Source organism: Primulina huaijiensis, chromosome 7 (assembly GCF_012295235.1).
Source record: "Primulina huaijiensis isolate GDHJ02 chromosome 7, ASM1229523v2, whole genome shotgun sequence".
NCBI lineage: Eukaryota > Viridiplantae > Streptophyta > Magnoliopsida > Lamiales > Gesneriaceae > Primulina > Primulina huaijiensis.
Genome location: NC_133312.1, coordinates 22491025 through 22514694, shown reverse-complemented (window position 1 = coordinate 22514694; position 23670 = coordinate 22491025). Strand labels below are relative to the sequence as shown.

At 35.2% G+C, this 23670-nt stretch overlaps 3 protein-coding genes across 3 annotated transcripts; 1 reads left to right on the top strand and 2 right to left on the bottom strand.

Annotated features, from left to right (window-relative positions):
* The first annotated feature begins 3187 nt into the window (after positions 1 to 3187).
* On the top strand, positions 3188 to 11672 carry LOC140980615 (putative phospholipid-transporting ATPase 9). The gene is made up of 11 exons (XM_073446550.1): positions 3188 to 4472; positions 4692 to 6037; positions 6136 to 6246; positions 6369 to 6645; positions 6729 to 6817; positions 6904 to 7012; positions 9732 to 9935; positions 10021 to 10146; positions 10245 to 10343; positions 10421 to 10612; positions 10870 to 11672. The coding sequence occupies exons 1-11, from the start codon at positions 4077 to 4079 to the stop codon at positions 11491 to 11493; spliced, it is 3573 nt and encodes a 1190-aa protein (XP_073302651.1). The 5' UTR covers positions 3188 to 4076; the 3' UTR covers positions 11494 to 11672.
* A 188-nt stretch (positions 11673 to 11860) lies between these two features.
* Positions 11861 to 12563, bottom strand: LOC140980616 (probable calcium-binding protein CML15). Its single transcript, XM_073446552.1, has one exon. It carries the CDS (start codon positions 12452 to 12454, stop codon positions 11969 to 11971), a length of 486 nt encoding a protein of 161 aa, XP_073302653.1. The 5' UTR covers positions 12455 to 12563; the 3' UTR covers positions 11861 to 11968.
* Positions 12564 to 15275: 2712 nt separating this feature from the next.
* On the bottom strand, positions 15276 to 18693 carry LOC140981357 (proline-rich receptor-like protein kinase PERK8). The gene is made up of 8 exons (XM_073447738.1): positions 17321 to 18693; positions 16808 to 17218; positions 16643 to 16729; positions 16486 to 16556; positions 16341 to 16417; positions 16083 to 16230; positions 15808 to 15969; positions 15276 to 15717 (listed from the first exon to the last, which is right to left on the bottom strand). Exons 1-8 carry the CDS (start codon positions 18333 to 18335, stop codon positions 15484 to 15486), a joined length of 2205 nt encoding a protein of 734 aa, XP_073303839.1. The 5' UTR covers positions 18336 to 18693; the 3' UTR covers positions 15276 to 15483.
* Positions 18694 to 23670: the final 4977 nt, after the last annotated feature.

Sequence of the window (23670 nt, the reverse complement as noted above, 5' to 3'; positions counted from 1 at the left end):
AAAAAAATTAGAATCCGTAGGAAAAAGTGCCGGATTACACTATTTTCATAAAACTTTCAATTTTGTAATATTTTAATAAATACTTTTTAAATTTATATTATTTTTTAAAAAAGGCCAAATATATATGTGTGTGTGTGTGTGTGTGTGTGTGTGTGTGTCGTTGAATATCTTGAAATATAAATATTTGCATAATCTTCATGATTGCTCATGTGAATGAAAAAATAAAAATAATAATTGGAATAAATTTTTTTTCACATAAAATGATATTTGACATGATTTTTGTACCATCTAAAAGTGAGGAGTTGCTCTATATATTTAAATTTTAATTCCGTTTCAAGGGTTATTTACACTAGGATTAAAATAAAAGTTTGGATTAATATTTATGTGTATTTAACATAAATTTCACTAATTTAAACAAGAATTATCAAATTATCTGTTTAATCCTTTAGGGTGTGTTTGGTTGAGTGGATTAAATAAGGATAGATTAATAGTCAAATATTTATCGTTAAAATTTTAAGATGTTTTAATAATCATTTTGATCCGGTTTAAGATCAAATACTATTGATCAAATAGTTATCCATAAAATTGGATCTTAAACCGGGTCAAAATGATTATTAAAACATCTTAAAATTTTAACGATAAATATTTGACTATTAATCTATCCTTATTTAATATACTCAACCAAACGGAGCCTTAAGGTAATTCTCAAGATAAAAAAGAGGATCGAATACTTATATTATTCCACAAACATTAAGATCAAATAAATAATGTAATATTATCTTGTCCATATTTATTACATATCGTATGGAAATAATAAATAGTTTGAAACAAATTAATGTGAAGTCTAAATTTACCAGAAAAAAATGAAAAACCAATCGGTTCCAACAAGAAGTCAATAAATATGGTTGGGAATAATAAATGGTCTAATTTTATATATTTTTAACAAAAATTAATCCTCTAGCTTCTAAATTTTTTTGATGAATTATATATATATTTTTGACAAAAACTTGTGTGAGACGGTCTCACGGATCGTAATTGTGAGACAGATATCTTATTTGAGTCATCCATGAAAAAGTATGACTTTTTATGCTAAGAATATTACTTTTTATTGTGAATATCGGCAGAGTTGACTCGTCACACAGATTAGGATCAGTGAGACGGTCTCACATTAGACCCACTCATATTCCTTTGTAGTATTAAAATTCTATATGGAAGCCAACTACTCCGTTGCAAGTGGGCAGGGCAGTGGCCTCCAAACTCCAAAATCTTCTAATTCCATTTTCAAAATTCTAAAGTAAGGGACAATCCCTATTACATAGGTTGAGGTATTAGAACAACATGTAAAATTAATATTACTTTTAAGAAAAATTATAATATTTTTTATTTATGTTTCTCTATTAACAATTTTGATCATCTATATTTTAAAAATTGAGTTTTAGTTTTGTATTAATAGATTTTTGATAATTTTAATCATTTTAAATTGAAGACTATGATGTGACAGTGTACGTATGAGCGTGATGTTGACGTCTTGTCAACGCTACCACCGAAAAAAGACAAAAATATGACATAGAAGACTAAAATTAAAATAAGATCATAATTTATAAAAATGTTTTATAATCAAATAAAATATTTTTTTCCATATAAGTTAAATTTAATGGTAATCAAAAAAGAGAAAAAAAAATTGAAGGGGAAAAAAAAACTTTCATTTTCACTGTTGAATTAATTGTACTCAACTACTTAGCACTGATACAAGTCATTGTTACTGATTTAAATGAACAATACAAAGTTTGATTAAAAGTCAACTTTTAGTTAATTTGATAATCACACCTATATTATCTAATATTCTATAATCTTACATAACTTATGCTGCAATTTCACGAAATTCCTAACTAGGTTTAGGACTTTTTGCATTTGATCAAATTGAAATATCTACAGCTAAAAGTGAAAAGAGGAGACCTAGAGGTGAAATTATACTATAAAATATTTAAACAATTATAATTTTCTTTGGTTAATCGAAATTTTATGCAAAGGATTAACAGAAGTTGATGTTTTTATAACATATATTAATATTTATAATTGTTACTACAGATTAAAGTTAAACTATTTAGAGTAACTGACATATGCTATGTCGATAAAGAAAAATTATAAATTCAAACAATATCATTTAATTACAAATAACATATTTGTAGGCTTTTATCATATGAAGCAGCTTCAAATACAGTGTTGGATCAAGTAAGTTTCGATAATTTAACAAATTGAGTCAAACTGAATTGAATATGAGCTGAACCAAAAGTATTATAAGACAAAATATGTTTGAAACTCAACTTATATAAAGGTCTACCGAACCGATAACTGGAGAGCAATTGGAGTAAAAAATAGTTGAGTAAACGAAGAAACATTATCTGAAGAACCGGTTAGATTACTCAAAGTTACAAAACTGAATTATTGGATAAAGGCTTGCGTACCAATAATCTTTGAATTGTAAGTAATTCGCGAGTACTACCTATGATGCACGAATAGTTAGAAAGATTAGTGACGTGAAAAATGGGATTAACGACTATTATATTTAAAATATATATAATATTTGATTTTAAATAGAGGAACTTATAAATTAGTTAGGATATCCGGAATTATCACATAAGTTCAAGTATTCAAGCTTTCAATAGTCCAACTGCTTTCAAGATTTCTTAACACACATCATTAAGATCAATTTTTGCTTAATATTTTCATTTTGAAATATTTGTAAACTGATAGTTAGTATACTGCTCAATATTGTTTAAGTGAGTTAAACTAAGAGTTTCAGTTGGGCAGTGATAAAGCTCTACTGAATCGGGTTGTTATAAAAGTTGTAATCTCCAAAACCTTCTACTTAACATATTTCCCACAAAGAAGAAGGGGTAACGTAAGAATTAATCAAATCTTCGAACATCCAAAAACATCTTTGTGTTATTTATATTTCAGTCGGACTTACTTTTGATAAGCCAATTGTTTTTCTTACTTAGTCATTTTTTAGTGTTCACACAAAACTTATCTGATTAGCAAAAGTGACATGGATTTGACGAAAAATATGGTAATCTAACCAAATTTTTGGACAAACTAATATGATTATTTTTTACACCCTTCCAACAAATCACACAATCTTTTAACACACGGATATACTAGAGCCAGCTCCAGATTAACCATGAAAAATCACGCACGCATGTTCTTGGGAAAAACCATTTGATTTCCCGCGAAAATTACAGCTTTTAACTGGAAAATAAAACAACCCAACACTCTTTTTTCGATTCTGTTTTTACTGCAAAATTCTCGAGAAGTACTCTGATTTTTCTTATTTTTATTTAACGGAGAATATTCTTTTGAGTGTGGAAGTTTCTTTGAAACCATTGCTCGTCTCCGAAGACTGAAATCCAACAACTGTGAAAGTGTCAAGTTATAAGAAAGTGAGAGAGAATGGAGGAAACGAGAGAGATACAAGTCAATTTCTCACAGCTATTTTGCCCCAGAAATAGTCAATTCTTCCTCCCATTTTTTAAGTATATATGTAATATAGTATAACATATAATATAAAATATTATGGTCCATCTTCCAATTTTGTGGTGAAATTTCCGATTTTTAGTCACTGAGACACTTTGTTTAGTGCAAAGATTGAAGCTTTTTGAGATTTGAAAGCGGACCGTAACAACTGAAAATTTGTGGGTTTTGCATGTCGTTTGGTTTTCTTTGATCTCTTTCATGTAATCTCACAGTACTCTGGCTTTCTTTTGAGTCCCTTCTTTCTTTTAGCTATAGTTTAACTTGTACATCGGAAGCTCGGATCAAACTTTCATGCCCTTTTCCTCATATTATAATATATTTTTTGGCCTTTTCTGACAACTGGGTTTTTGAGGTATTGGACTTGAAACATCCTTTTGGGGCTGTTTTGTATTTCCTGGGATTTTTTTCCTAAGATTTTGGTTGTTGGGGGAGAAGTTCTTACTTTTGACTACTACTAAAATCCTGGGAACTTAATAAAATCACTTTCCCGTGAAAAGCTGATATTTAGCAGTGGAAGTTCAAAATTTTGATGTTAGTTCAGTATGACGAGAAAAGGTAGAAAAAAGAGGCTACATTTCCGCGATATCTACTCGTTCAAACGTGAGAAGGGATCACCTAAAGATGACCATTCGAAGATTGGTGGGCCAGGTTTTTCCAGAGTTGTGTACTGCAATGAATCAGATAGTTTAGAAGCCAATCTCAGAAACTATGCGACAAATTATGTTAGGACGACCAAGTATACAACTGCAACTTTCTTGCCTAAGTCTCTTTTTGAACAGTTCAGGAGAGTGGCTAATTTTTACTTTCTTGTAACTGGTTCTTTGTCCTTCACTTCTCTAGCACCTTATTCTGCAGTCAGTGCTATAATTCCTTTAATCATAGTTATCGGAGTAACCATGGTCAAGGAAGGAATTGAAGATTGGAGGAGAAAGCAACAGGTATTTTGAATCTTTTGTGTTTTTTTCCTTCACATTTTGTCCTCTTTTTAGCTTTATTTATAAAGTTTGATGGTGTTATTGTTATTTAGTGTAATTATTATACTTTTTGGAAGCAAATGGAGATTATATGCTTATGTTTATTGAAATGATTTAAGGTAGTTAGTTTTTAAGGTATATTATATGCTCAGATTGAAAAAAATTGTTGATCTGAATAACTAGGATATTGAGGTGAACAATAGAAATGTGAAGGTACATCAAGGTGATGGAGTTTTTAAGCCCACCGAATGGAAAAAACTGAAAGTTGGAAATGTAGTTAAGGTGGAGAAAGATGAATTTTTTCCGGCAGATTTATTGTTGCTCTCATCAAGTTACGAAGATGCTGTCTGCTATGTTGAGACTATGAATCTTGATGGGGAGACAAATTTAAAACTCAAACAAGCATTAGAAGTTACCTCCTCTTTAAACGAGTATCATGAATTCAGCGATTTCCGGGCAGTCGTTAAATGTGAGGATCCGAATGCTAACTTGTACAGTTTTGTTGGAAGTATGGAATTCGAGAACCTACATTTTCCTCTTTCTCCTCAACAATTGCTTCTCAGAGGCTCAAAATTACGGAACACCGGTCATGTATATGGAGCTGTTATTTTCACCGGACACGACACAAAGGTTATTCAGAACTCAACTGGCCCTCCTTCTAAGAGAAGCCGAATTGAGAAGAAAATGGACCACATTGTCTACTTTTTATTTAGTGTTTTGTTCTCGATGGCTTTTATAGGATCGGTTTGCTTTGGTGTAGTAACTAAAGAAGACTTGAAAAAGGGACACAAAAGGTGGTATCTTAGACCCGATAATGCTAATGTTTTCTTCGACCCGAAGAGAGCTCCAAAAGCTGCTATATATCACTTCTTGACTGCCTTGTTGCTGTACAGTTACTTGATTCCGATTTCTTTATATGTGTCAATAGAAATTGTTAAGGTCCTTCAAAGCATTTTTATCAATCAAGATCTTCATATGTATTACGATGAAGCTCACAAACCCGCTCATGCCCGCACCTCTAATTTAAACGAGGAATTAGGCCAAGTTCATACAGCACTTTCTGACAAAACCGGCACATTGACTTGTAATTTGATGGAGTTTGTTAAATGTTCTGTTGCTGGTACTGCTTATGGACGTGGTGTGACGGAAGTTGAAAAAGCATTGGCGAAAAGGAAAGTGTCTCGATTGACAATAAATGGAGAAGATGACACCAACATTCTGGTTGATAGTCCTAAAAAATCGGTTATCAAAGGTTTTAATTTCGATGACGAGAGAATCATGAATGGGAATTGGGTAAACGAGCCAAACTTTGATATTATTCAGAAATTTTTCCGGGTGCTGGCAATCTGTCAAATGACCATACCTGATGTTGATGAGAACACAGGAAATGTCACATATGAAGCTGAATCACCAGACGAAGCAGCTTTTGTTGTTGCAGCTAGAGAATTGGGCTTTGAATTTTGCAAAAGAACACAAACAAGTGTATCTGTAAATGAATTGAATTCAGTTTCTGGAATTATAGTTGAAAGGTCCGTTTATTTAGCATGCCTTGTAGTATTGTACTCTGTGATTCTGTCTGATTGAGCTACAATGGTGTATATTCGTAAAGAAAATTATGATGATGCAGATCGTACAAGCTGTTAAACGTTTTAGAATTTAACAGTTCCAGGAAGAGAATGTCTGTTATAGTAAGGGATGAGGAGGGGAAGATATTGTTACTCTCCAAAGGCGCTGACAGGTTGGTTAATCTTTTGACTTGGTGCTCTTTTTCGAAGCTGAAGTTATTATATGCTATTACTTTTTTGTCATATTTAACCTTCTTCGTGTCTGCACTCTCTGTTCTGTTCGGAGCCATTGCAGCGTCATGTTCAAGAGACTCGGTGAAAATGGAAGGGAGTATGAAGAGGAAACCAGGAAACATGTGAATGAGTATGCTGAAGCAGGTTTAAGGACGTTGATACTTGCTCATCGGGAGCTTAGTGAAGAAGAATATAAAACATTTGAGGAGAAGTTTTCTGAGGCCAAAAACTCGGTCAGTACAGAGCGTGAGGCAATGATCGACGAGGTGACTGCGAGGATAGAAAAAGATTTGATACTTCTTGGTGCGACAGCCGTTGAGGACAAGCTTCAACATGGGGTCGGTTTCGAGACATTCATGCCGAATTCTCGTAAGTTAAATCTTGTCATGAGATTTTTCCAATATATTTTTTGCCACTGCAGGTTCCTGAATGTATCGACAAGCTTGCACAAGGTGGTATCAAAATATGGGTTTTGACAGGGGATAAGATGGAAACTGCCATTAATATAGGGTATATTCTCATCATGGTTCTTGTAAATTATATATAGGCAACATTACTTTTCGGTGAATTTCTCATTGTAAAAATCAACTTTGCAGCTATTCTTGTAGCTTACTCAGACAAGGAATGAAACAAATCACTATCACCTTGGAGACTCTAGAGATCACTGCTCTGGAGAAAATCGGTGAGAAGGATGCAATTGCTGAGGTAAAATCAAGTTAAAATATTTTTAAGATCGCCGTCATTTAACTGTGTAATGAAGAAACGACGTTGAAACAAAAAGTTAATATGATCAATGTGTTGGGTTATCGTTTTTCTTGTGTCCAATTCGCAGCGGAAGTTTTAAAATCTTATTTGGACAATCAAAATATTTGGACACTCTATGATTTAAATAGAATAAACATACATAGGATGTTTAGTAGTATACATTTAGTGATTTTTCACTTGGCTCCAACTACGTCCGACTACGTCGATATAAGCGGACGTAGCTCTTGTTGTAAATCCCTACATACGTTCTTCAAGTCTTCTTTCTTCAATCTCCCAATCCGGTCCACGACTAGAAGATTAGTTCATCTTCTAAATAGCACTAGAATATTCAGAAGAAGTTTTCGTTGAGATAAAAAACTCGAGAGGCGGTCCAAACCCGAAACTTTCTTTAGGGGTGGCCTAAATCTTGGAGGAGTGGGGTGAGGGAATTTCGGAACTCTTGGAATGAAATGGAGGCTAGGGCTTCAAGTCTCCAACTTAAACCATACCTTCATGACCTAATTCCCATAATATAAGATTTAGGTTCCATAATTAATTTTAATGAGCTTGATTCATTAATTGGACTGGTCCAACTAGTTTAATTAATTAATCAAAGTCCATTAAGAACTTTAATTATTTAATATGTTGGACTTGTACTCCTACAAACCCATCAAACATACATTCCACTATATATTTATTTTAATATTTAATAAACTCAACTTTTGAGTTTAACAGATTAAATTATCATATTTTATAAATTCAACTCCTTGAATTTATCTCTCCAAATTTTAAATATCATAAATTCAACTTCTTGAATTGACTATATCATAAATTTAACTCTTTAAATTTATTCTCTCAAAATTTAATTATCATAAATTCAATTCCTTGAATTTACTATATCGTAATTTTATATAAATTCAACTCCTTGAATTTATTCTCTCAACGTGAACAAAATGATCCGATGCTTGTGCGACCCTCAATGGTTCAGGGATACAGCTAGCCGTGTGTTCAACTCTTTGTGATTTAGGATATATTTTTTTATTCGGGCTTACCCCCATTTTCCCCATTTCATGCACCAACATTTGGTCATGAGAATGTCAGAAATCATTTTTCTGATTAAACCCATCGAATCATGGTAAGAGCGTCCAGTAGCATCACCCCATGATTCCCTAGGTATCACTGATAGTGCCTGCAAGAACCAGTCGGTTATGATTAACGTACAGTACGGTCCCTTCATCTCATATATCCGAATCGAATTTGCAACCATTGTTCATCGATGGTTGCAGATGGTTGCATATTAGATTTGATAGCTATGTGATACGATCATGAAATATTCATAGTGTAATCGCACGCACAACTAGAGAACTCCTTCCTTAATGTACATCTCACACTCTGGCCAGAGATTTCATGCACTATTATTTCGTTACATCACATAAGATATCCACACTCGTAGGTGAGTGGTGAATTCCCGACTACAATGCACTCTCTCCTACATATGTCGCAATTGCACCCAACCTCGCAACCTAGTGACCCTCGCGGAGTCGGTAAACGAGTCAAAGCACAATCCTAATATGCAGAGCCTCAGTGTTGTTTCGGGTCGTAAGGACTAATTATGTACAATCAGAACCACAGACTTTTCCGCGATGAATGATAACCACTTGGAAAGTCCGAGGGAGGGATGTTCGATACAATCATCGTATGATTACCCATCTGCATGATTGGACATCTCTATGTCCTTACCACGAAACACGGTACATAATGTCACGCCCCGAGCCCGGGCTCGCGTCTGCGTGACTGCACAATGGATCCCTATGGCAACTACTTCGTATTCGTCCTCGCTTTTACGAAAATGATTAACCCAAGTTGCTATAAAAGTCCATTGTAAGCAATTATAAACTCATTTTAAATCTTTGATTTTTTCGATGTGGGACAAGGGTATCACAAGCACCCCTCCTTCAGAACGCGACGTCCTCGTCGCGGCCTGACCCCTCGATCCACCAGCACCGAGAATCTAGAGGTGGCTCCTACAGGCTCAAGAGGTGGCTCCCGCCATGTAGCACTTTGCCCCGCAAGTCCAAGAGGTGGCTCCCATGCACGTAGCACTTTGCCCCGCATAGCACTTATTTCCCGGTGTTCCATGTCGGTGACCGACTCTGATACCATTCTGTCACGCCCCGAGCCCGGGCTCGCGTCTGCGTGACTGCACAATGGATCCCTATAGCAACTACTTCGTATTCGTCCTCGCTTTTACGAAAATGATTAACCCAAGTTGCTATAAAAGTCCATTGTAAGCAATTATAAGCTCATTTTAAATCTTTGATTTTTTCGATGTGGGACAAGGGTATCACACATAACATCACATATGTTAGTCTCAACCTCAAGCGGCTTTTATCCTTATTTTTAGGCGGCTGAATCGACTAGGAATGAATTTAGAATACACAGTGTTTACAAAAGAGTTCCAGGATCGAATTACGATTCATTCGTATTAAAGTATAATCAATGACTTTATCTATGCTGATTATATGAATATACAGATAAAACAAAATGAAACCATAAAAAAGTTAAATTATATTAAAATAAAGATTGTTTATTACACTTGAGTCAATAAATTCCTTAGCCAACCGTCGACTTGCAAGACATCTACTCTAACATAATGGACTGCATTTCATCTTTTTATTAGGCTTTGAAGCAAAACGTGCGCCAGCAGATTACTGAAGGGATGGCTCAGATTGATGCATCAAGCTTTGGGGTGTTTGCGTTAATCATTGATGGGAAATCTCTGACATATGCATTAGAAGATGATATCAAAAAACCGTTTCTTGAACTTGCCATTAGTTGTGCTTCTGTAATATGCTGCAGATCATCTCCGAAACAGAAAGCACTGGTGAGTTGTTTCCTGAACAAATTTCACCTTCCTTGATAAAATATTTGAAACTTTGAAGTAGTTTTTCTTTATTTGAGCTTTAAAGGTAACGAGGTTAGTCAAAGAAGGAACAAAGAAGACGACTTTGGCCATCGGTGATGGAGCGAACGATGTGGGAATGCTTCAAGAAGCAGATATCGGAATTGGAATCAGTGGCGTCGAAGGAATGCAGGTGGAGAACGTTACTATTTTGTGTTCACTATCCTGATTGCTCGATAAATTGATTAGTTTTACCTTTTTCTCTTGTATATTTCATCCATACATCAATAGGCGGTCATGGCAAGTGATATTGCAATTGCTCAGTTCAGATTTCTCGAACGCTTACTTTTGGTGCATGGACATTGGTGTTACCGAAGGATTTCTTCGATGGTAAAGTTAATCAAACTTCAGCATCAGTTTAAAGATATCATCATTCTTGCGCCTTCCATTTTCTTCTGTGGGTGCAGATATGCTACTTTTTCTATAAGAATGTTACGTTTGGTTTCACTGTCTTCTTATACGAGGCTTATGCATCATTCTCTGCACAACCGGCATACAACGACTGGTTTATGTCCCTTTACAATGTATTCTTCACGTCGTTGCCTGTTATTGCGCTGGGAGTCTTTGATCAGGATGTATCTGCTAGATTTTGTCTGAAGGTAAGATATTTTTAGAGTTTATGTGGACTATTTTGTCTAATTAAAAATATCGACAATCACCCTCAAGCCAGAGAACCACAAATAACTGGGTTGTTATATGATTTGAAATAGTACTACACAACAATAGAACTTTTAATACATGTTTAACATTTCATTACAGTATCAGACAGTTTTTAGGAACAAGAATCTAAGAAAATAATCTAGATTCCGTATCAACTTTGAAACGGTTTTCTTTCATTGCTTGAATCATGTGGCAGTTTCCTTTGCTATACCAAGAAGGCGTGCAGAACGTTCTCTTCAGCTGGTGCCGTATAATCGGGTGGATGTTCAATGGAGTTTGCAGTGCCGTTATCATCTTCTTCTTCTGCACAGAGGCCCTAAGTCTCCAATCGTTCAAAACGAACGGTAAAATAGCCGAATACCAAATTCTTGGAGCGACCATGTACAATTGTGTCGTCTGGGTCGTAAATTGCCAAATGGCGATCTCCATAAATTACTTCACACTAATACAGCATATCTTAATATGGGGCGAAATCGCCATATGGTACATCTTTTTACTGGCATATGGAGCTATGCCTCCCAGTTTTTCAACAACAGCCTACAAGGTTTTTGTTGAGTCTCTTGCTTCAACTCCTTCTTTTTATATTTTAACGCTCTTTGTGGTCATCTCGGCCCTCTTACCATACTATGTGTATAGAGCAATACAAATGAGATTCTTCCCCATGTACCATGATACGATACAGTGGATCAGTTACAAGAGTCGTTTAGGTGACGCTGAGTATAGTGATATGGTGAGACAAATATCAACAAGACCTACATCTATCGGTTTGACTGCTCGTTCAGTGGCAAGAACGAGCCCTTTGCGAAATACGACGCCGTAGATAGCAATTACTTGTGAAAATGTGATCATGTATAGATTTGTACAGTTTCAATGTATCATATGTTGTACCAATCAGCTACATACTGGCTCCATTACTTTGTAAATTTGGACACTAGAATCCCCTCAACTTTTCCAAGTTAAAAATGGATGGTTTGTCATACATTTAGTTGGAGAAAATAAGCAACTTTTGTACCATATATTTAGGTATTACTAAATGCACACTTTTTGGAACACTATTGGCAGTAGCTTTAACAAATAAGTGACATAATTTGCAGTTTCTCCTTAATCATGAGCACCAAAAGCCTAACTATACAAAAGAAAAACCCATTTATAAACAACATTCAATTAGACCAAGTCACCATGTCGTATCCATCATAACCAGCCATTTCATTTCTCCAGATGAGACTCATGAAAGCCAAAAACCAAAGAAACAAAAGAAGTTATCATGCATACCAAATAATAACAAATTTGGTAAGCTAGGAGACCGTGAGTCCGAGGTACTCAACCCCGGATCGTCCCAAAATGATAGCAAACTCATTGAAGCTTATGACACCATCACCATTTGTATCGGCCTCTTGCATCATGTCGCTTAGCTCGCGATAAGTCAAGGGCTGTCCCATTTTGGCCATCTGCCCCGCCAGCTCTGCTGCTGTTATGTAACCATTTCCGTCACGATCAAACGACCTAAACACCTCCAAGAGTTGATCCTGATTGATCAAGACTTGTTCGTTTAAGTCAGGTAAAATGGCACCCACCAATTCGTCGAATTCGATGGAGCCATTGCCATTGGCATCCATGTTGGCTAACATGGCATTGAGTTGGTCGCCGGTTGGTTTGAGGCCAAGGGACCGGAGGAGCGCCGCTAGCTCGAGCTGCGTGAGGCTGCCGTCCTGGTCCATGTCAAACCGGTCAAAGATGTCTTTGAGTTGTTTGAGTTGCTCGGATTGGATTTTGGCCATCATTTTGGCGTTGGTGTTGTGGGAGGAGGGGGATGTTTTTGTTTTGTTGGTTTCGGTTGGTTTTCGGAGATCAATGTTTGTGGGGTTGTGCTTTATTTTAACATCGGGTGGACGAATGGTTCAAAAAGAACTTTTAATACTAATTTCTTACATAGTTTTTTTTCCTTCCTTCCCAAAATCATATTCCTCTTCTACAAACTATATTATTTTGAATAATTTATTATGTCATAATCTTCTTAAAACACTTACATCGATCATGTTATAATTTTTAGTTGTAAGATTTACTCTAATCTCCGATGACACACACTGCAAATCCTTCATTGTTTATTTAGCTCCTCCAGCCGCCGCTAGGATAAAGGGTCGTTTATGGCAGGCTAATCCTAATATTCTCGATTCATATCGTTTTTATATGTTGACGTTTTTTTTTTTTAATCTATTTGATTTCTTTATATTTTGAGTACCATTCTATTTATCTATTTGTATCTTTTTTATAATTTTTTTATTATATATATATTCTTAATCCCGTGAGACATTAATTATTATATAATAAAAGTTACATACTTCACGATGATATGATATTGTCCAATTTAGACATAAACTCTCATGAATTTGTTTTTGGACATTATCCAATAGACATCATATCAACTAAGATTAATTCTTGGCCAATGCACTCAATTTCTTATGCTGGGAAGCTTGAGTTGATTAGATCTGTCGTACAAGGTGTTGAATGCTTCTGGTTATCAATTCTACCCGTGCCAAACTGTGTCATCGACTCGATCAACTCTTTGTGCCGGAAGTTTGTTTGGCCATCTAAACGGCCTCCGATTGCTTGGGATACTCTTTGTAAGCCTCTTTCAGATGGTGGATTGGGATTGAAAAATCTAATGGCTTGGAATTTGGCTTTGATTGCGAAAACACTTTGGAATATTCACTTGAAGAAAGACAAATTATGGATCAAATGGGTTAACCATCAATATAGTAACTTCGGAGATGTTTGGATTGGAAATGGCATAAAGATGAATCACCTTTGATTAAGCAAATAATATCTATTAGAGATACATTATTACAGAAAATGGGTTCGGTCTCCAGTGCTTCTGCCAGCTTACAATCTTGGTTTGTGAATGATAAGGGGCTTTCTCGCGCTTATGATTGGTTTAGTAATGCAAACGGAAAATGGCCATGAAAACCACTACTTAGTCGTTCTTTCATTCTCCCCAAGCACAGATTTACTCTTTGGCTCACGGCCCATGCGAAACTCCTCACTAGAGATCGTTTACCCTATGCCGATGACAAATCGTGTATGTTGTGCAATATTCAGCATGAATCAGTTCAACACCTGTTCTTCAAATGCGGCTTCTTGACAGCTATTTGGAACGAGGTTTGTAATTGGTTGGATATGCGGAAAATTATGGGATCACCATCTGCTATTTTGATGGCATTCAGATCTAACTACAGAGGGAACTCGACTTAGTCTCGAATGAGAATTACTGTCCTTGCGTCTACGATTTACTACATTTGGAACGCTAGGAACAAGATGATGTTTGATGAAGTCAACCGCAAATTGAAGATATTGTCCGAAGATTACTGTTTTTCGTTGTATTCCTTGTTCTATTGATGTATCTAAGATGGTGACGTACTCGTAGTTTATTTCTAATACCTTTTTCTGAGTCCCATTTGGAATGCCTGCCTTTTTCTGTACTCCAAATTTTTACCCAATTTTAATGAGATTGTTCATTAAAAAAAAATGTAGATACCACGTCCAACCCATCTATTTATATGGTGGGACTAGCTTAGTCTATTTCAACGGTTCTAATAAATCGTCATATCGAGAGGGGACTGCATGTACAAATTTTTAAAGAAGGTTCAACCATACCTACGGGGAATACCTAATTTGACCTTGTTAAAATTCAAAGTTCAAACATAAATAAAATGCAGAAGAATCCATGGAAACATTTGATATCAACTCAGATTTAAAAATTATGATTTGATATCTTATTTATATATTTCTAGTGAATTTAAAATATGTCACTAATCTAGATTCATATGAACAATGAAATCCAAACGATATGTTTGATAGGAACTGCAGGTTTTTCATGACAAAGAATCAATATAATTATTACAAAGTATTGATGCCAAGGGAAGCTGAAGAGCCGAAAACTTCAATCAAATGAGACCTAAAATCACCTTGATCAATCTCCTCTTGTTTCAGACTCCAACTTAATCTCCTCGAGCCCTGATCTCCACCCCAAAAACAAAATTCACCATTTTTCGAAAAATCAACCAAAACCCGATCGACCTCGTCCATACAACAACCACCTAACCGTAATGTTCCATCTGGAAAGAATTCTTCCACTTCAATCCTGAAGGAACAGCTCCCGTGACTTCTCAAGCTATCTTCATCATATGTCATTACTTCGATCTTTGTAATCTTGGTTCCTCTCTTTTGGGTTCGCAGTTTCTTGGCGTATTGTTTAGCTGAAGTTTTTGAGGGAGTTTGAGCAGTAAGAAGATGAGAATGTGTGCTAGGTTGTGAAGCATTGTTTTGCAAGGAAAGGAGCAGCTTTCTCCCAGCATGATAACTTGCAGTCAAATTTTCATGTAGATACTTAGAATGTATTCAGACATGACTTGAATCCCCTTCCAATGTTACATGCAAGAAGATTTTAAGTTCGTTCAAGAATTATTTTGGCAAGCGAGAAACTAGAAGAACTTTACAGAACTTAAAAAAAATCATAGAATGGCAAGCAAATTATATGTTTTAATAATGCACAACCTGTTTACACTTAACATATTAGTATACAATGCAAAATTATACAAATCAATGAAACTGGAGAGCAAAACTGGATCGACTTTATTAGAAATAAATGGTATGGGTACTGCTCAAGACATAAATGTGCTCTTATTTACAGGGAAAAAAATGAACAAATGATATATATGACTAAACCTACCTACTTGAAAAACTTAATTCATATATATATATGTATATCAGATCATCTGAGAATACCACCAGTTACATTTGAGGCAAGAAATATTCAGCTTTCTTGGTTGGAAAAACTTTGGAACGTCGATTCGTACGAGCTATTTACTTGGTTCCCTTCGCTACTCCAGCTATTTTGACTGAAGAAATCTGTGCTATAATCTCGACTGCCAAATGCCATTCTCTGGAACAATCTGATTTCTTCGGACTGTTGTGCTGAGTTAAAAACTTCCCTATCTCCAACCTTTATGACATTAGACAAGTCCACGCTGTCGAAAGCTCTCACGATCTGAAAACGATCAACGTTTCGAGAAAGTTTGTTAAGAGTCTACATTTGGGTCAAATTGACATGTTTGATGTAAATTCGATTGTTTCATACCTGTCCCATCTTGGGTCTTTTGGCAGCTGAATGGCGCACACAAGCCGCTGCAGCTTCAATCATACGGAACATTTCGCTGTCAACGTAGTTTTCTTCGAGCCTGGGATCCACCAGCCCATCAAATTCTTGCGTCTCCAGTGCGTGACTAAGCAGAGGTCGTGCCTAAAACAGGGATAAATGGTTATTACAAAGGAATGCACATTTGATCTGACATTATATTTAGTTCCTAATACCATAACCATTTCCATATACGATTTTAACTTTTGTGGACTTACCCACTCAACTAGGCTCTCCTCTCCTAGAGGCTGAGACGTATCTACGGGCTTGCGCCCAGAAATCAACTCCAAAAGCACGACACCAAAGGAATACACATCGGATTTTTCAGTCAACTTCCCACTTGATGCGTACTCAGGAGCCATATATCTGAAGACAAAGCAACCACCGAGTGTTGGGACAAGAACAAGGTAACATATGCAATCTATTGCAACCATTTAGCTTCCATTGAGAATGAAAACTTCTGGATTACCACTTACCCAAATGTCCCCATTACGCGTGTGGTAATGTGTGTATTAGCGTCCATAGCTAATTTAGCAAGTCCAAAATCGGAAACCTGGAATATAGATGTTATACAGATGTTCTGAAAGAAGAAGATCAGAGTTATATGGAAATTGTGCATACCCGAGCATCGAAATTGTCGTCAAGAAGGATATTTGATGATTTAATATCTCTATGGATTATACGAGGGTGACCTGATCATTAGTAAGAAACGTAGAAAACTATATACTTTTTCCTTTATGACTGATAAAAAGCGAGACAATATGCACGAACAGCTTACAATCTTCATGAAGGTAAGCAATTCCGCGAGCTGCACCAACGGCGATCTTCACACGAGTAGCCCAATTCATAACAGGCCTACCTCGACCTGGAAATGAATATGTGGCAGAAAATCAATAACCATTTCATCGATAATCCAGCCCCAATACCAAGAACTAAATTTTACCTCGGAGTTGGAAATGTAGAGTATTGTTGGGGACGTATTCGTACACAAGAAGCCTTCTGTCTTCAGAAATGCAATAACCAACTAGCGAAACCAAATGGCGATGGTGTATACGACTTATAATCTCTACTTCTGATTTGAATTCTCGCTCTCCCTGTCGTCCACCGATCTTTAACTGCTTGACAGCTACCTCTCGGCCATCTGCTAGTCGTCCTTTGTAAACAGAACCAAATCCACCTTCCCCCAAAAGATTTTGGGCTGAAAATCCATTCGTGGCCTCGACTAGTTCCTCATAGGTGAACCAGGATCTTGAATTTCCAAACCCACCTGACTCATTGGCTGAATGGACAATGCCGATACCCGAGCCAGTTCCGTTACTGGATGCTGATGTCTGCACCTTCAACACGCTGGAACCTGGTCATAAATCAGAATATTTCTTTAATCATTCTCAAGTTTCGACAATTAAAAGGCAACTTTTCCGAGTGATTCTTGTACATAAATGCAAAACAAACTAACCCGATTCTGGAGAAGTATCAATGGTGGTAGGCAAAATATGACCACCATTTTGCCCGATCGCCTTTTTCTTGCGCTTCCACACACAGCATGCTGCAGTTCCAAAAACAACAAGAAATAGGATACTGAGAACCAGAGCAATTGCCACAGTGCCTCCGGTACCGATTCCTCCACTACTCGGGGATTGTAAGTTGTTCGGCGTGTTACCGGTTGAATTGTTGGTGTTTGGGTTAGCTGGTGGCTCAAGGGGAAGTGGAGGAGGAGAAAAGGACGGTGGGGGAACGGTGGATGGAGGTGGTGGTGATGCTGACAATACAGGTGGCGGAGAAAAAACTTGAGGAGGATTTGGAGATGGTGTAGATGCTGGCGGAGTGGGAGGTGGCTCAGAGGTAGGTGGTGGCGGAGGGGGTGAACTTTCAGGGGGTCGGCGTGCTGGCGGTGGAGGTGAACTATCAGGAGGTCTACGTGCTGGCGGTGGAGGTGAATTTCCAGGAGGTCTAGGTGCTGGCGGTGGAGGTGAATTTTGGGGTGGTGTGGTTGATGGTGGGGGAGGTGAACTTTCAGGTGGGGTTGAAGTTGGCGGGGGTGGAGCATTTTTAGGTGGCTCAGGCGGTGGACTTTCATGAACCGGAGGAGGGTTTGTAACCGGAGGAGGTGGTGAAATGGGAGGATCAGATGGTGTAGGAGGTGGTGGCGAGCTAGGCGGTGGAGATGCTGTTGGAGGAGGTAGAGTAGGTGGAGGACTCAAAGTTGGAGGCGGCGGAGATTCTGCGGGTGGTGGAGAAGCCGTTGGAGGCGATACCAATGTCGGCGGAGGGGGACTCGGTGGTGAAATGGTGGCAGGTGGCGGAGATGAGTTTAACTGAGGCGGCGGTGCACTAGAAGGATCTGGCGGAGGGGATCCCGCCGGCGGCGGATCAGTAACTGCAGGTGGTGCAGGTGAATCAATCTGCGGTGGCGGTGCGTCCGGCGGAGCACCGGGAATCGGAGAATTTGGTGACGGAGATGAAGATGACATCGCTCCGATCAACCAATTCTCACCATTTCAATTGCATTATCTCAAATTCACATTCCAGGCGATCAAATTATTAAGAAACACAGTCACTTCTTACCCAATCAAAATCACTTCAAACTACAAATTCAAATAAAAGAATCAATCTTTCACGCCACAAGCCAAATCTTGATCAAAATTTCAAATCCAAAGCACAAAATCCTCAATCAGTAACTCGAATTCCAGCTTTTAAACACACAAACACGCAAAACCCAGATCATCAAATCTCTACAATCCAAACGAAACTATAATAATTTCACGTGCAGAAGAATCCTCTTTCTCATGTAATTCCACAACTCGACATGCAAAAATTTCAGAACCCCACAAGATTATAAATTTCCCCCACTGTCAAACTTTTAACACAGCTCTCATCAGCAAAATTAGAGATTTCTGATGCAGCCACTTTTGATTATTTCACATAAATTAGGAAGCTTCCTCTAATTCTTTGAAAGTTAAACCGCGTGTCAAATGATACAAAATCAGCAGCATTCAATACAAAACAAGTAGAAGGAATTTAATTTTCCAGCTGTTTGAGTGTGAAAAATTTGTCGTTATCGTCGTAATTCATGTTATGAATAAAAATATGATTGTGTGCCTCGTGGAGATTATCATGCTTTGCTTGCTTACGTTAAACGTCGAAATCAAGAAGTTATCATGTCCAAATGGGAACCAAAGTTACGCAACGCTGCAGGTGTTGTATAGAGGGTCAGCGCCATACTATTTAACCATTATTTTGACTTTTTTCTGGTTTATATTATATTATGTATGCTCTTTTTTTGGATCCATTTACCATTTCTTCTGGTGTTTTTGGCAATATTTTTAGGAAAAGTTCAAAATAAATAAACTCTTAGCTGTATAATAAGTAATAACGTCGGTTAACATCGAGATTTGTACTTAACTCAACCCAAAAATTATTTTAAAAAGACGATTGTGTAATTTCATATATATTGAATAACTCAATCTCAAAAACTAAAAGATTCTCCAACTCCATACATATAAATCTCAAAAACTTAATTCAACTGTCGTGAGATATTTAACATCGATCGAAAATTTGAGATATAAATTTTATTCTATGAAAATGATTTTTTTATTCTCATTACAATAAAATTATTATATTAGTCATGATAATAAGACATAGGCATCATATATAAATTCATCGTTCATTCTTCATTTACCAAAGTGTGTCATTTAAATGGATTATTTTAATTGGAAAAAATAATGATTGCGAAATTTATTTAAAATTATTTAAGAGTGACAATAGATATTGGAGTAGGTCTGACGGTCTCACGAATCTTTATATATGAGACGGATCAATTTTGCTGATATTCACAATAAAAAGTAATACTATTAGCATAAAAAATAATATTTTTCTAAATGACTAGGGGTGTGCAAAAATTCGGTTAAAACAAATTAACCGACCGAACCGAATTATTTAGAAAAAACGGTTCGGTTAATTCGGAAGTTCGGTTTTGAAATTTTAAAAATTCGGTTAATCCGGTTCGGTTTCGGTTTTAATTTGAAAAATTTGGTTAAACCGAATTAACCAAATTAGTATATATATTAATTTAAATTGTATGTGGACATTAAAAATAAATTAGAAAGAAACTTAATTTTTCATGCATTAGAAGGAAGCTCATTCATCCAATGATTTTATCTTCAATATTTCTATTTGTTATTGATATTTTTTGTTCAATATTTCTAGTTATTTATAAGCTCTCCATTGTTTTCTTTTTTTATGTGTTAAAATTCTCATATTTCAAAAAAGGCAAAAACTTGTATGAGACGGTCTCACGGGTCGTATTTGTGAGACGGATCTCTTATTTGGGTCATCCATGAAAAAGTATTACTTTTTATGCTAAGAGTATTACTTTTTATTATGAATATGGGTAGGGTTGACCCGTCTCACATGAGACCTAATATCGGTTATTTCGCTCGGTAACCGAAGTAACCGATTTGAAAATCGGTTCGGTTAATTCGGTTTTTACGAATATTTTGATCGGTTCGGTTATTAGAAAATTAAATCGGTTAAATCGATTATAGGTCTATTCGGTTCGGTCGGTAACCGATTAGACCGACTGCACACCCCTATTGATGACCCAAATAAAAGATCCGTCTCACAAATATGATCCGTGATACCGTCTCACACAAGTTTTTATCTAGATATTGAGATTGGAACTTTCTTCACATTCATTTTTTTTTCAGGAAAAAATATTTAATTAAGTTAGAGTTTATATTATGAAATAGATTAAAAATGTTTCTTTTTTCTTTTATTGAATATTTGGTTTACCTACTCTTTAATTTGTCTCATTGTTGCCATCTACTTGGCATGTCCTGATTTTTCATTATTTTACTTTTCAATCGAACTATTTGAATTTGATCAATTTGTATTCTCTAAATTGTTGTGAAAACTTAAAGCACATTTAATTGAAACATGTCGGAAAAAAATTTAATTAATTTTGAAATTAACTTTATATTCGATACAATTAACTTAATTTTTTTAATTTTCTCCACAACGAATTCCAAATTGATCCAAAATAAAAATTATTTTGAAATTACGAACTGGCCATCAATATGTAATAAAATTATAAAAATTTCTACCCCTGTATTTGAGTCAGCCCATGACGTGCTTAATTAATTAATTAATTTAATTAAATTTAATTAAATTGAATAAGCCGCTGTCTCATTAGAAAATTAAATGAAAAAGAGCTGTCCGATAATTACGTTTCCTAATGGATGATAATGAAATTATTTGGTATGAAAGGATATTCCTTTTTTAAGTTGTTTATAAAATCTAAAAATATATTTACTAAAAAAACATAATTTACGCTCTTTAATAACTACTTTTACTAGAAATACAACTCTTCTTACCAAATTCGTCTTTCCGTCAAAAAATATAATAACTTTCCATCTACGCTATATTCCCAATCAAGTTTTTTAGATTTCTTCCATAAATCAAATTGAGTAAATTTCTTCTGATACGGTCTCATGAATCTTTATCCGTGAGACGGGTCAACCCTATCTATATTCACAATAAAAAGTAATACTCTTAGCATAAAAAGTAATATTTTTTCGTGGATAACTCAAATAAGATATATATATCACAAAATACGACATGTGAGACCGTCTCACACAAGTTTTTACCAATGTTTTTGACCGTTGGATAATTATTTCTCAGTTTTTACTAAAATACGAGAGATTCATTCGTGTGATTTAATGGTATCGAGATATGTAATTTAATAGTGAATTAGAAATTTAAAGGACGTCGCTTTCTTATATTTATATATGTTTAATAACTTATTTTTAAAGAAATACTATAATTATTATGGCTGTTATTTTATTCCATTTTGAAAATAACAATTTATTGACTAAAAAAAAGCCAGTAAATCTCGAAAATCCAAGACTCGATCCGCAAATCACCATCGCTCGGAGTCGTGTTTTACTAATAAATATAAGCATAAAGTCTTCAATAAAATATAGGTTTTTAATTTAATATTTTTACGTATGATTTTTTTTAATTTTTCTTTTGTTATATAGTTATGTTAAGACTAGTTTTTCTATTCAATATTCTTGATTTTATATTTCATTATTTTTATTTTTTTACTTAATAAAAATATTGTTATCCGGGAGAAAGATTTTAGGAAAGAAAATTTGGTGAAACCAAAAATGGTAGTTGATGTATGGGTCTGAACCTTTGTAATAACTAGAAATTCACGTACACGATAATTCGAGTGTATAGATTTTTAAATTATTTATTTATTTTTAAATATTTACGTTATTGATTATGATTAACAAATTATTTAGTTATTTTTCAAATTTATTAAAATATGTTCTTATAATAATTTTTATTTAACGAAAGAAAGAATAGTTTTTGTTTATTCATTAAAATGATCAAAATAGTTAATCGAGGTTGATACATTATTATATAATAAATGTAAATAATAATAATAATATTATTATTATGGTATAGATTTTGTAAACAATACAATTAAAAAATATAGATAAATAACGTTCATGCAAATGTGATTTCAATGTTTGACATGCTGGGATTGAGCTAAACTATTAAAATTTGGATATTTTAGAATTAAAAATATCACAAAATTTCAAGTAAAATAAATTTATCTAATTATTCATATAGAATTTAAAAAATAAAAATAAAAAACATACGAGGCTAAATTTTGGTCATCAATCCGGCCCCGGCCCACGCGGTCCGTTCATACCCAAATCCAAATGGGCACTGGAATGTGAAGTTCAATTTCATGAATGAATTTTACATAAATTTCGATTATAATTTTAACAAAATATACATATTAGTTATATTTGTTGTGAAAAAGTAAAAATTTACGGTAAAAAAGTAAAAATCTCAAACTCTCAAAATTATCACACTACACACTTTATAATATTTTTCTCTCAACTCAATTGTGATTTTCTTCACAAATTAGAGATCTATTTATAGAAAATTTTTACAAATAATCCAAAAATAAAATACATCATTACCTACATCATCACACACTAATTTTCAATATTCAACACCTAATTTTACCTAATTTTCAACATTCAACATTCACATTTTCAACACAAATATTTAACACATTTTTAAATAATTTTTCAACACTCCCCTTTGTGATGATGATCATAATGATTGTATACATTACGTGTTTTTATACTGCCTCGTTAAAAACCTTACTAGGAAAAACCCATTGGGATAAAAACCATAGTAAGGGAAAAAGAGTGCAGTCACGTAAACTCCCCCTCATGTTGACACGAACAATTCTTCACAAATTTCGTAGATTGCGCATCCCAATATTATATATGTGCTTTCTGAATATTGTCGTAGGAAGTGCCTTTGTGAAGAGATCTGATGAGTTTTCACTTGATTGAATGTGACGAACATCAATACATTTATTCTTCTCAAGCTCCTTGGTGAATGCGAAGAACTTAGGAGGAATATGTTTAGTTCTGTCGCTTTTTATGTATCCTTCTTTCATTTGAGCAACACATGCAGCATTATCTTCATATAGTATCACAGGCTTCTCGTCGAATGATAATCCGCATGAGATTTGGATATGTTGAGTCATTGATTTTAACCACACACATTCACGGCTTGCTTCATGTAGTGCAATAATCTCGGCATGATTTGATGAAGTTGTTACAAGTGTTTGTTTCTGTGAACGCCAAGAAATTGCAGTGCCTCCACGAGTAAATACATATCCAGTTTGAGAACGTGCTTTGTGTGGATCAGATAAGTATCCAGCATCGGCATAACCAATTATACTTGGATTAGCATCTTTTGAATACAAAAGTC